Below are 13,963 nucleotides of genomic sequence, written 5' to 3'. Positions count from 1 at the left end.
GGCTGTTTGGGGAAAAAAAAAAACTGCCACAGAAGTACATGGTCATTCTCAGATGTCCAGGGAAAAGGCAAGGAAAAGACATGTCCTGCTTACTAACACAGGCCTGGCCTGATGGCACACGTGGAGGCACACAGGAGTCATGCTGCCTACTCTATTCATTTTCTCCTTCCTTATTGACTACAACCTATTATTGGGAGCAGTCATGTCCAAGGAAAGATGACATTTCTCGGCCTCCATTATAGCTAGCTGTGCTCATGTGACTGGGTTCTGGAAGTGTTGAGTGCGATTTCCAGGAAAACCCTTTAAAGTGTGCTGACTCTGCAGGGTTTGCCCATTCTGTCTTGCCCTCTTTTCTTCTTCACAATGTCAGGAATTTCACATGATGACTGATGGTCAAGTGGCTATTTTGCACCATGAGGTGACTTTGAGAATGGAGCCATGTTGTGGTGCAGACAAGAGCTTTTAATGGCCTTGGACCGCCAAACTCTGCAATACTTTTCTGAGAGACACACTTCTTGTTTAAACTTCTGCTGATTTGTCATCAGCCCAACTGTCGTCAGCCCTATCCCAACTTACCTCAATAGTTATTGGCATTCGTGTAACAGTCTTCCTGTCCTGCAGAATATAGTCCCTTCTGTTACCCAATTCTATCTTCCTGACAACAGAGTAAAGCTGCTGAGGCATATGTTATGTCGGAGGAGGAAACTGGAGTTGGAACAAAGTCAGTCTTGTCCAATGCCACATACCTGGCCACTTGGAGAGCAGCTGGCTTTGGAAGCCAGGTCACCTCGCCCCAAGATTTAAAAGCATGGTGGAAATAGGCAGTAGGCTTCCTTTAATACTGACTTTGACAGGTAAGTCGTGGTTTTTTTTTAAGAGCAAGCATTTAAGGACCACTTACCTCTCCTATCAAAGGGAAGACTGAGGATGGTTTTCAGTCCTCTTTATTAAGGGGACTGAGGCCACTGACTTTGAAAACATCAGACTGTTTCCAAGCTGCCTCAGAATACTACTGCCACCTTCCAGTGAATCATACAGCTCACTGTGTTGTTATCCATTCAAAGAGCTGACTTCTCAAACAGGCTAAGACACAATTTGAATAAGCAATTAATAAAATGAATGTGTTACTGTTTTAAAAGCATAACAGGCTTGATGATTAATGTAGAGTTGACAAAGTCTTTAAAATGAAAAGGCAGAGGTGGCACTTTTTTTCATTACAATGCAGGTAAAATTGAATAGGGTGGATCCAACATAGAAAAGTTTTAATAAGGCAAATGTCAAGCAAGCATACTGACTTCTTCAAAAAACAAAGATAATCTAAGAGTTTAATTACAAAAACACTTGTACAGAAAACTTGGCATTTTAACAGTTCCAAACACATGTACACAATTTTTTTTCTACAATTTTGTCAGAAATAAAACACTTTGTTTCATTTTCCTCAGCTGCTCCTTGTGTTTTAATAAAAGGAAATAAATCTGTAACACTGACTAGGCAACAACTTATTAGAGAACATATACACTCAGTAATATCTACAGGTTTACTGGAGAACATGGATTAGGTATCACGTGAGCCTCTTACTGCCTCCTGCTTGGGCACAGAGGGCAGGAGGCAACACACACCTGCTTTACGGCCCGACCTGACTGTGCTGTGGCCACCGAGTCCCAGCCACCAGTAAGCCAGGTGTGTGGCTGCAGGGAGAGCCAGGGTTTCAAAGGCAGGCTGCTTATTTTGTGAAAATGACTGCAGACTGGAGGCCCCCTCAAGATCTGGTGCGTTTCTGAACATACAAATGTTTCAAGTTAGTGTCAGGGATGGCTAGGAGCATGACGATGTTTGCACTAAGTTACAGCCTTTCCTGGTTAACGGCACTCTAATGAAGCTGCTCCAAAGTCACACAGGAGGAACAGAAAGAGGTATGAGGAGGAAGAAAGGAAGGATAGGAGTATCTGGCAGAAGGCAGACACAAACTTCCAGAACTGGCTGGATGTCTTTCTGCTATAGACTCTGTGTTCCAGCTTGGACTAAGCAGGCAAGGAATCTGAGGGAAGTGACAGGACCAGAAGGTGAGAACAGGAAAATATAGAAAAAAGCAGGTGGGTTGGCTAGGTTTATAGCAATAGATAATGATGGGCTCTTATTCTAAAAAATTGCCAAGTGGTGACATGCGGGCTTCAGTCCATGGAACTCTGATGTGTGTTCATTGAAGACATTTCAAAAAAGCCTGTTTTGTTCTTTTATTTCCTTTGGGCTGCTGGAGAAATCAGGTGGGGGTTGCTGAGAGGAGAGGATGAGCCTGCACCCCGGTGGGGGACATGCTATGTGGAGGCCACACATCCGCCTGCCTCAGGGGTGTGGTGCCCGGACGGTGCCCAGCGCAAATGTCAGCCTTGGGGTGCAGAGCATCAAAACCAAACCGAAGATGAGGGGAATCAGAAACCCCTCTTCCCTCCTGGTGTTTAAAAAAAAATTCATTTACTAAGGGTGGAGAAGGAAGGACAGCTTGTCCTTTTGAGATGGATTCTACAGTTATGGCTACAGAAAGAGGCAAAGGACCTAAGAATTCCTTCGTGTTCTCTCTCAGCTCGAGACTAATGTGACAGCCATGAACCAGCACACCTAGAGCAGACAGGGATTCCCTCAGTTTTCACTCAGGATAAACTCTTTTGTTTTTTTCCCCAATGTCAAATGAGAAACTATTTTTCCTATTCTCTCTTATTTACCTAAGGCCTTTTCCTCAGCAAAAATGCTCCACAAGACACTGTCACCAGAAGGGAACAGTAGAGCCTTGCTGGGCTGGGAAGCTGGGTACATGCAGGGGTGAAGCTCAGGAAACAGCAGGCAGGGCCCGGGAGGAAGGACGGCGCACGCCCTTCAGGGCCACGGTCACACAGCCTCCATGGGGCTGGCACCCCGAGGCGAGCAGGGCTGGGCCGAGCCATGGGGGCAGGAAATGGGCTGGCTCACAGGACACTGCCAACAAGAAGCGCCCTTCTTTGGAGTCACAGCAGGACAAGAGACTGGGCATGCACAGTAAGAGAAACTCTCCTTCAGGACCCTGCCGAGCAAAAAAGCCCAGGGCTCAGAACATGGAAATGTGTCTCTTTGTGGGGGTGAAGGGAATAACAAGATAACCCCTAAAGGCATTAAAAAGTGACAGGTAAATAGAAAACCAGAGTGCCACTGATAAAAGGGTCCATCTAGTCTGAAGCAGTACAATGAGAAGGCTTTCTGCTGAAGATGTCAGTCTCAGGGCCACCTAGTCAGCAGAATATATGCAGAGCCACTCAACAGAAAGGCAGATGACAGGAAACTGAAGACTTGGGAGAGTGGCGACATACTTTCAAAGCTTCACAAGGATGATTCCACAGGAAGTTCATATACACGGTCCTTCTGCTGCTCCCTCATATGGCTTCCCGGGGCGAAGGCATTTAAGTCACAACTGATAGTTCTTTCACAAGCAGAGTCATCTGTGCTCTCTCTCTGCCTCCACTCAGTTCAAATTTACACAGATGGCTTCTCATTCCTCACTAGTAAAACCACTTACAGAAACCTTGGCGCTCTAAGACCTGTAGGGGAGAAAGAGAGAGAGGAAGAGAGGGTGGGAGGGGGAAAGAGAAGACAAAACAAAACGTGGCTCTTCCCAGCATCCTTTCCAGCCTGGGAAGTCCCCCTCTGAGACAGGAATAGAGAGAGAGAGAGAGAGAGAGAGAGAGAGAGACAGAGAGAGAGAACGAACGTGGGAGAGAGAGAGAAAATACCAAAAAGGTAAGCAGCTCAGAAAGACTTAAGGGCTATGGGTTAAAAAATGCTGTGTTCTATTTGCAGGAGGGTTAAGGTGAGGAGCTGAGTGAGTATAAACAAAAGAGCTCACAAAACTCCAAGGAGGCATGACCACCGCCACCATCCCGGTTCCAGTCCTGAGAGGCTTCAGCTAAGCCTGCAGGCCAAACAGGGCCTGTGTTCCAGCTCAACACAATATGCATGTGGGAAAACAGTTTGAGTGAACACAGAAAGGCAACTATCGTGATGATGGAAATTATTGGGTTTGTCGGAAAAGTCATGATGCATGTTTGTGACAGATGGCACTAGTTCATTTTTGGAAGTACTAGAGTCATTCGCATCTATGTTATTGCTATGTCATTTGACAGCTGACAGTTCTAGCTTCATTCTAAAAAAAAAATTGAGTGATTTGGTTGAGTTTTGGAGATTTTACAACAAGTTGAAGATGGAAGACCAAACTATGCATTTTTGCCATATTTTACTGTTTTACTTCCATAAAGGGAAGAATCCGTGTCAAGCTTGTGACAAGTTGCATAAAGTTTACGGTGATAATGCTCTACAAGAACATCAGTGCCAATGACGGTTCACGAAATTCCGTGCTGGTGATTTTGATGTCAACAACACTCCTGGGTCATGGAGGCCCACCGAAGTTGATGACGACAAAATAAAGGCATTGATCGAGTCAAACCCATATTACACAACACGAGAGATTGCAGAAACATTGAACATCCATCATTCAAGCGTTCATGACCACCTGAAGAAGCTGGGATACGTAAGCAAGCTCGATATTTGGGTTCTGCATAAACTGAAAAAAGTTCATTTGATGGCACATATAAACATCTGCAATATGCTCATTAAACATGAGGAAAACGATCCTTTTTTGAAGCGACTGGTAACTGGTGATGAGAAGTGGATTGTTTACAACAATGTGGTGCGCAAACAGTCTTGGTTCCAACATGATGATTCACCTCAAATGACATCAAAAGCAAAGATTCATCAGAGGAAAGTTATGCTCTCAGTGTGGTGGGATTTTAAAGGTGTCATGTTTTTCAAGCTCCTACCAAGGAACCAAACAATCAATTCGAATGTGTACTGTTGGCAATTGGACTGTTTGAACGAATCCATGATCCAGAAACATCGAGAGCTTTTTATAAATTATAAAGGAGTTGTGTTCCATCACGACAACGCGAGACCACACGTAAGTCTGATCACCTGTAAAAAATTATTGGAGCTTGGATGGGATGTGTTGCCACACCCACCATACTCGCCTGACCTTGTGCTGTCAGACTTCCACTTATTTCGCTCTCTTCAAAACTCCTTGCGTGGTATAGCGTTCAATTCAGATAAGCTATAAATTAGCACCTTGTTCAGTTTTTTGCAAACAAAGATAGGTCCTTCTATGAACAAGGAATTATGAAGCTAACTGAAAGATGGCAGAAGGTTATGGAACAAAATGGGCAATATATCATTGATTGATCTTTGTTCTTTATATAAATAAATGACCTTTGAAAAACATAGACAAAATATGTCATGACTTCTCCGACAACCCAGTAGTACTCCGTGTTAGTCCAAAGAATAAATGGTCAGTCAAAACCAATTTTCCTCAAGTATAAATTGAAGGACCTCTGCATGTGTAGGAATATATTGTGTGCGTATGATTAATACATTTTCTTACACTGATAAAAATGCAATTACATAAGAAAGATTTTTTTCAACCCTCAAACAGCCAAATATTTACCATTTGGTGTGACTGAAATCAAGCAACTTATGGATTTTGATGGTTTCTATAAAGTGGTCCACCTCTCAACATGAAATCACCCCTAAGGCTTCCTCCTGACTCCACTTTTTTCTAGGTACAAGTTAGCCACAAAGAAAGAGGACAGCTGGGGTAATTCTTCCATTGTATATCTATAAAAACAATTTTTAAATGGGCTGACCAAAATCTTTTACCTTATAATTACTGGATTGTAATTTTTTATTTACCTCCTATTTATCTTACTGCTCTCTTTCCAAAATGTTTTAGTGCTTTCCTCTTACACTGTCCTCCCTACAGTAATGTTTTAGAAACTCCATTGAACCCGAGTGTTGATACACGTGTGCTAGACCTGGACTCAGCACTCATCTACACAGGTATTTTCAGGCAAGACCTTTCACTTGGAACTCAGTTTCTTCCTATGTAAAATGTTGGGGTTTCTAATATGTTAGCTTTAATACATTCCTCTAAAACTAGAGACCATTAGCTTCCCTTCACTCACTGGCTCCTGACAATAGATGAAACCTTTGCCAAGCTCATGTCAGAATAATTAATTGCACCATGAATGCTAGGGACATCGGACCTAGTTGTCTGTACATATTTGTATAATGAAGCCAATCTAGTATTAATCGCAGTCTTTATAATTGTTATGGTTGACAGTTTTGGTGATCTGGGAAACTATTCAGACTTAGTTATGTTTGCACGGCTAGACTGTAAAAATCTAGTAGTAATAAAATGATTCACATTTCCAGGTATTATTTTTTCAAGGGAAAATATTTATAGTTCAAAATCAAGGATAATGGTAGCATTCTAGGATTTTAAAGACACTTCAGAAAACAGTACTACAGTTTAAATCCTTAAGATGGGTAAAGTTTTAGGATCATCTTATTAGCAAAATGCTCAAAACAGAAAACCACTTTTGGCTCAAAACTTGCAATAACTGCCCTATACCTACGAGAGGAGACACCATGTTATCAATTACTGGGTTCTTTCACAATCTTCCACACTGTTTCTCCCAGCTCTCTCTTTTCAAACATACAAGAGTGCTAATTGAAAACACTGTGTGAGAATGAGAAGGATGATGAGCTCCTGAAAATCTCGGGCCTGGATTTATAAGCTGTTCCCTTTGTGAACAGCAGCAGTGATGCCAGTTATGTATTCTGCAGGGAGTCCAGCCACCGCTTAGAAGTACAATCCCTTCCATCTGGCTACTCGCTAAGAGGGCACAATCCTTTCTCATCAGAGCAGGGCCGAGGCTAAAGTAGAATGAATTGCCTTGTAAGTTACCATCCAAGGGCATGACTAAGGAGAAAGACTACTGCTTTTGTCTCTGCTAGCAGATGTTGCCTCATTAGATAAAGAATCATAGATTTTATTTATTCTTTATTGTTATACATGTTGCTCAAGGTCCAAACCACGCTAGAATGAATATGTATGAGTGTGTTCTTATAGCTGCAGGACAAAAAAAAAAAAAAGAAAGAAAAAATTCAAACCCTTGACTGGCCCTTCTAAGGAGCACTTCCTGCTGTCCACTCTTATCTCAGCATTGATGTCTGGTCACCATGCCATCTGGTCCAACCCAAGACTTCCACACAGTTCATACGGCTGCAGGCACGCAACAGTTTACTCACTAGACCAAAGGCTGCCAATTTCGTGGGAGGGCATACTAAAGGGCACCGTATCTCTAGAATCTCTAGGAATCTGTGTGAACAAATACCACTTCCATTTAAGAAATGATACCTGACGTCTGACCATTAGTACCAAAATGTTTACATGAGCAGATTCCTTCTGGAAATGTACTTTTTGTCCCCTCTAAAAGGACATAACACATACTACTAGTGATTTGTTGAATATGTTTTTTAAAAGCTTCTTTTCTCTCTCTTCTCGTTTTTGTTTATTGAGTTTATTATTTAATCCGTTTAATCAGGGCACTCACTGTTTCACTGTAAGGTTGGTCCACTGTAACATTTCACATACAGCAGTTACTCTGATATTGAGTGGTGAATGAAAAGCTTCTTACTTATGTAGGCTTATGTACATACAGTGGCTCACTGACTAGTGCTGTAAATTGTCATTAATATTTTCCAGGGAAAAGGAAGCTTAACAATTAAGTGATTTTTATTTTGTTCTTATATTTAAGTGCTATTTGGGGGGTAATTTCCTCAAAGTTTCTCACTCCCTCTTCAAAACCTTTTGGGAAATTAGCACTCGAGAATACAGCTAATGAGTGACAAAGCTAGTACCAAGGTCCAACCACAGAAATCATGCTCTTTCCATTAAACCATGCTGAGGCATACATGAGAAAAAACAGTCTTGATTCTGTTTTCTAACATTTACTACATTTAGCAGCTATGCAATAGGAATCTTCATTAAGTCTCCCACTCACTTTTTCAGTGTAATTCCAGGATTTTGGTAGTACTGATAAAGTCCATGCTGGCATGTAAATATCATGTCTGTGAACACTCACCAGTCCCTAACGATCGAGCCTGCTCACAACTTCTCGAACTGTAGCTATGAAGTTTTCGTTGTCTTGGGGATTCGCTAAAATAATACTGTGCAGTCTGTTCATATATGAGTCAATGGTGTCCACTGTGGGTGTCTCTCCACTTCCTGAAGTGAGAGAAGACAGTTAGAAAACCCTCTGCATTCAGGTTAACCTTAACACAAAATGAATCCACAGCAAAAGAAATTGCGTCTCTAATGTGGTCTGCTCCACAGATAAGATTTTAATTTCCAAGGAGAGACTTTTAGACCTCAAAGAAATGAAATTAATCCACATACTCTAAATAATAAACAGCTGGGTATACAATTCCTGTACAGTACATATGAGTAGCCGCAGAAAACAAAAGGTTGGACATTCTCCCCGCTTTCTTCTGTGACTATCCTCAACATGAAAGAATATATAAGAAATACTAGTGTTTGCTTTCTTCTTCCTTCCCATTAAAACAAAATTACAAACCAAGCAAACATACTTAGGAAAAGTGCACTACTCAGAATTTATTACCCAGTTTAGATTGTTATGAACATCAAATTGGCTTAATAGAAAGTAAATTATATTAAAATATAACTGGAGAAAAATTAAATGACCAGAGATCCTGAAATTTCGGGTGACTGTAGCCAATACTGAGATCCTATTACATGACCCGCAGAAAACTCTGAACGGAAAAAGCCCTTATTTGATTGATTTTCCCTTGGCAGGAGCCTGCTGCCTTACCCCACAATACCGACATGAGCAGCATGTCCCGCTTTCTGGGCGCTCAGGTAAGGATGGCATTACCGGGCAAGGGCATGCTGGCGAAGCTGCTGGTCAGCACCTGCCGCAGGGTCTCCAGGTGCTGCTGTAAGACGGCGTTGCGGCTGCGCTCCTGGATCACGTCCACCTCCAGCTTCTCCACTGCTGTGCGCATGCTCTCCACATGCTTTTGCAAGGCCGCATTCCGCTCCTCAAACTCCATGTTGGATTTGCGAAGCTGGCGGAGCTCTGCCTCGCGAGCTGAGAACACCCCGCCCCCAGACATACACGGAATGCACGTTGCCCTCGGAGTCTCCGAGGAGTCACAAGGACTATTACAAGGAAGTCCTGCTTAGCTGTCTCTAATTAGATAGCCCATCTCACCTCCCTATTCTCATTATGACCTCCCAGATAGCAATTTCAGCAATAAAACGCCTGGCTCCCTGGAGCTATTTTAATTCTTAAACCTGGTCATATTCTATACTTAAAATTCCAAGGAACAGTTGCAATTCCCAGTATTTTTGTTTGTTTTGTTTTTTAAAACTATGCAATGAGAAGCCTGAGGGGTTTCACAGGAAACTCCTGGGAGACTGGGAAAGTACAGCTTTGGGTCGCCATCTTTACTGCAAGGGGGTAAAATTTAGCTCTTACTTATTTTACATTGTGGATGCCCACAAGTTTGTATTTGTAAAAAGGGTTCCAGACTCACGGGATGAAAGCAACTGAATTGGTGATGTATTGGGCTGTTGGAAAAGTCATGAAGTATTTTTTTCTCTGTCATGGCAAAAATGCGTCATGACTTTTCCGACAACCCAATACATTTATTTCCTTTGATCCAGAAACTAAAGCAGCTTTGACAACACTGGCCTAGCTTTTCTTCACTGGTCTTTGAATAGCTATCTTGAGTAGCGAGTGAAAAAGAGGCAGTTTTCTTCTTCCAGACCACTCACTACCATTGATTTTGAGCAACGAATTCCTCCTGAGAACAAAATGCCCTGTCAAGACCTGGGAAACACAGAATGATACTTTGGTAATCACCTTTGCTGTGGTTCAGGAATTCCTCTGTAAATATAGGGATGTCAAAAACAGCCCGTTCCTTTACCTCTGTTTCTTTCTGTGAATCAAGAGTAACAAAAACAGGGTCAAGATGGGAGAGGAGGTAAACACTGTGCTCGTCTCCTCCCACCAGCACATCAAAATTACAACTAAATTATAGAACTACCACCCTGGAAAACCACCTGAAGTCTAGCTGAACAGAACCCCTATAACTAAGGATATAAAGAAGAAGCACATCAAGACTGGTAGGAGGGGTGGAGACATGAAATGTGCTGGTCCCATACCATGTATGGTGGTTAAGAATGGAGAGAGATATCTTGGCTGCCAAGATCCCCGGTGAGGAGTGAGGGATCTCAACACCACGTTGGACTCTCAAACCCAGACCACCAGTCTCAGGAAGAGGAGTCCCCACAATAGCTGGCTATGAAAATCAGCAGGAATTCTGTCCCAGTGATACGGAGGGCAGCTGGAGTTCCAGGGACTCCTCTTAAAGGGCCCAAACACAGAATTACTCACTGCCAGACTCACTTGCTCTGAGCTCCAGGACTGGGGCAGCAGCTCAAATAGCACCAGGGACATAAAGGAGGAACTGAGTTGTCTGGCTTTAGGGTGAGGATTGGCGGGATAGATCTTTCTAAGACTAAAGTGATGACAAGTGCCACTGTTCCTTTGTTGAGCTCTCCCCCACCCAGCCCACAGGTGTAACAGACACCAAAATCTGAGTCTTCATCAAACTCACCCCATCCTGTGATTCCCTAAGAACCTGTCCGACCCAACTTGAGCACAGACTGTAACCCCTTTCAGCAGCTGTTACTCCCAAGAGGCTGGCCTTGGCACTCTGGACTTCCCTAAAATCTTTAAAAGGTCCACAAAGCCCAAACCATCTGTGACTGGCCTTGGTGTGCCCTGTACCTCTTGCTAAGCTGCCCCCGATAATAGTGACTGTCAGCCTCAGCTTGCAGCATAGCCTCTCCCAGGTGCCTCCAAGTCTAGCATAGGCAGCTACCAACTGCAGATCACTTTGTAGCTCCTACCATGTGGCCCAAGGCCAGACACACATAGTGGCTGACCTGAGACTGCATCAGAACTCTTCCCAAGAGGCCCCCAAACCAACACATCTGGTACTCAACCTCAGACCACACCAGAGCACCACCCAATTAGCTCAACAAACGACACACCCAAAGAGTGGACTTGGCAGGCACTAGATCCCCGATACAATCAATCCCACTCAGAAGAGTCAACCCCCACACAACAGCTCATCTGCTGTCGTGACGACCAGTCCTCACAGCCAGTCAGCCTGAGGGTCAGTCGTACCCACTAACATGCCAAAAGCAATCAACTACAATAGGAGGGCACACACAACCCACACAAGGGACACCCCTGGAGCACCTAGATCAGGTGAATGGGGTGGGGAGTAGAGGAAGGAGGAGGAGGAGGAAAAGAAGAAAAAAAATTTAAAAATGTGAATAGTAAAATGGCACTAACTACCTATCAAAACTTTTAATTTAAATGTAAACGTATTAAATGCTCCAATCAAAAGAGACAGGGGTGGCTGAATGGATAAGAAAACAAGATTCGGGCCGGCTGAGTGGCTCGTTGCTTAAGAGTTGGCTTGGGAGTGCGAGCTCTGAGCAGCAGGGCTGCCGGTTTGGACCCCAAACAGGCCGGTGACGCTGTGCTCTCTACAGCTAAGATGGTGAACAACAGCTCGACCTGGAGCTGGGCTGCTGTGAGTCACTGGTGATAGCATAGGCTGTGGTGGGGCTGCAGTGGGCTGCCATAAGCTACTGTGAGTAGCCGGCAGCCAGTATGAGTGGCTGGCAGTCAGCGTTAGCTGCTGTCCAATGGCTGGCGACTGATCTGCCTCAGCGGGGAAGAGTACAATGATCACAATACCAACATGGGCCAGTGAAGCGACGTCCTCCACAACTAGAGTGAAGAACTGAAGGATAACAACCTGTCTGTGCCCCTTCCCTGTTCCCCAATAAGAAAGATCTTAAAAAAAAAAAAGGTATGCAAGCAAGTGCCCATCAACAGATGATTCGATAAAGAAGATGTGGTACACATATACAATGAAGAATGAAATCTTACCATTGACAACATGGATGGGCCTAGAGGGTATTATGCTCAATGAAGTAAATAAGAAGGTGAAAGACAAATACCATATGACTGCATTTATATGTGGAATCTAAAGAAGAAAATAAATGAATAAACAAAACAAACTCATAGATACTGAGAACAACCTGATAGTTGACAAATGGAAGGGGGGCTGGGGGCTGGGTGAAAAAGGTGAAGGGATTAAGAAGCATAAATTGGCAGTTACAACATAGTCATGGAGATGTGAAGTACAGCACAGGGAATATAGTCAATAATGTAATAACTATGTATGGTGCCAGGTGAGTACTAGACTAGTCAGGGTGATCATTTCGTAAGGTATATAAATGTCTAACCACTATGCTGTACACCTGCAGCAAATATAATATTGAATGTCAACTGTAGCTAGAAAAAAAATGAGTAAAAAACCAGTTAATTCTTAAACAGAAGCTAAGTTAAAGAGGCAGTGCCTGAAGGCACGGTGTTTGGCGTTGGTGTCTTTTTAAAGAAACAGCAGGCTGAGCAGGGATGGGTCCAGGCGAGGCTGGACTCGAACTTTCACAGAGCTCAAGCAAGTTAAGTATTCAGTTCTCTCAGTTGTACAACTGCTGTGCAATGAGAAACCTTACAACAAACGTACGTAAATTTCCCTAATGGAGGCTCTGGAAGCCATTTCTCAGCTCTGTGCTTTGAACAGTTAACAGCATACAGTTGTGGAAGTGACTGAGGTAGGGATAGAGAAAGAGAATTTCTAGGTATTTTTTCAGTTGCTTCTGTTGGTTGTGAATGTAAAATGATCTCTGAGGTAGGAGTATGCAGTCTAAATTTGCAGAGTAGACAATAAGAATTTTAAGCACAGATCTGCCAGCCATGAGCAATAATAATGGTATTTCATTGGTACTTCTAATTTATAAGGGACAGGCTATAACTGGGGATCTTTTAGACTTTCTTCAGATATAGGAAAAACAAAGAAAATCAAGATGTCAGAAATAACTAGGCTCTAAAAATGAAAAGAGCCAAGGATTATGTGAGACAGAAAAGAATAGCGAAGCCTAAAATTAATTCGCCAATAATTTTTAAAAATAAAATTTAAAAAATTTAAAATAAGTCTTACAAAACTACTGGAAAACATATTCCACAATGATCCTTAACAATAAAGTCAATTTTATGATGCTTTGGCTGTCATTTCTACAATGAATTTGAAAGCATTATTAATATAAATTATAAGTGTCTTGGCACAGTGTTTAAAATCTTACATAATATAACATGATAAAGTAAAGAGAACAGTGGGAAATGCATACTGAAGACATTGCTAGTGAAATCTGAAGATTCCCAAACCTTTATAACATAAATAACAGTTAAAAAAAAATCTAGCCATCGTTCTTATAAAAATATGTTTAAAACCAGAGACAGAATGTGTCTTTCCTGCTCTGCCACCACCAGTCTTTATCTTTGAACACAAATGTGTTCTGGTGCCCAGTAGAAAAGCTAAGCTGTTAACAGCCAAACGCCTGTGTTCCTATTGGTGTCTGCCATATAAGGGGCTGGGTTGTGGGAACTGCTTGTACGGGCAGCTGATCAAGAAAGGCAATCTAAGATGGAAGTCTGAAAAACTGTGTTTATCTGGGGAAACTTTCAGAGTACTGAATTTTTACCCTTGTACCTCTTAAAGAAAGCAAGCAACGTTTCCCAGAATAATTTAAAAATAAACAATGGAAGTGTCATTGAAAGCCCCGGTTTCAACATGCAAAGCTCTACCTCGAGCCAGTTGCTAATGGATTTCAAAGAGAAATAATGTGTGGGCGAGAAAGGCTGGTTCCAAAAGGGCTCTTAGACACATTCCCAGTGGCTTTCTCTTGACTTTGCTGGTTTACCATATGCTTTAACTCTGTTACTGGGTTGCTGGAGGTGAACAGAAAATTTATGACATACAATTCCAACCTGTACAGGTATAACAGATATAAGCATAAGCCCCCAAATGACTTAGGATAAAGTCTTATGACTTTATCATTTGACCTTGTTCAGTTTCCGACTTAAGTGCATGGGCT

The 13,963-nt window shown here is 42.6% G+C and overlaps 1 protein-coding gene across 2 annotated transcripts in view; it reads right to left on the bottom strand.

The window, feature by feature from the left end:
* Positions 1 to 1,243: 1,243 nt before the first annotated feature.
* Positions 1,244 to 13,963, bottom strand: part of HMG20A (high mobility group 20A) — a 108,867-nt gene continuing 96,147 nt past the window's right edge. For both annotated transcript variants that reach the window (XM_019625452.1, XM_019625453.1), the window contains 4 exons: positions 9,804 to 9,879; positions 8,811 to 9,026; positions 8,001 to 8,143; positions 1,244 to 3,566 (listed from right to left, as the gene is read on the bottom strand). In XM_019625452.1, coding sequence (XP_019480997.1) covers positions 8,007 to 8,143; positions 8,811 to 9,026; positions 9,804 to 9,879 — 429 coding nt within the window. In that variant the 3' untranslated portion in view covers positions 1,244 to 3,566; positions 8,001 to 8,006. The remainder of the gene's footprint in view (positions 3,567 to 8,000; positions 8,144 to 8,810; positions 9,027 to 9,803; positions 9,880 to 13,963) is intronic.

The sequence above is a fragment of the Hipposideros armiger genome, unplaced genomic scaffold, assembly GCF_001890085.2.
Source record: "Hipposideros armiger isolate ML-2016 unplaced genomic scaffold, ASM189008v1 scaffold_628, whole genome shotgun sequence".
Lineage (NCBI taxonomy): Eukaryota > Metazoa > Chordata > Mammalia > Chiroptera > Hipposideridae > Hipposideros > Hipposideros armiger.
Note: the sequence above shows the minus strand (reverse complement) of the source record. Positions and strands in the feature narration are given on the sequence as shown.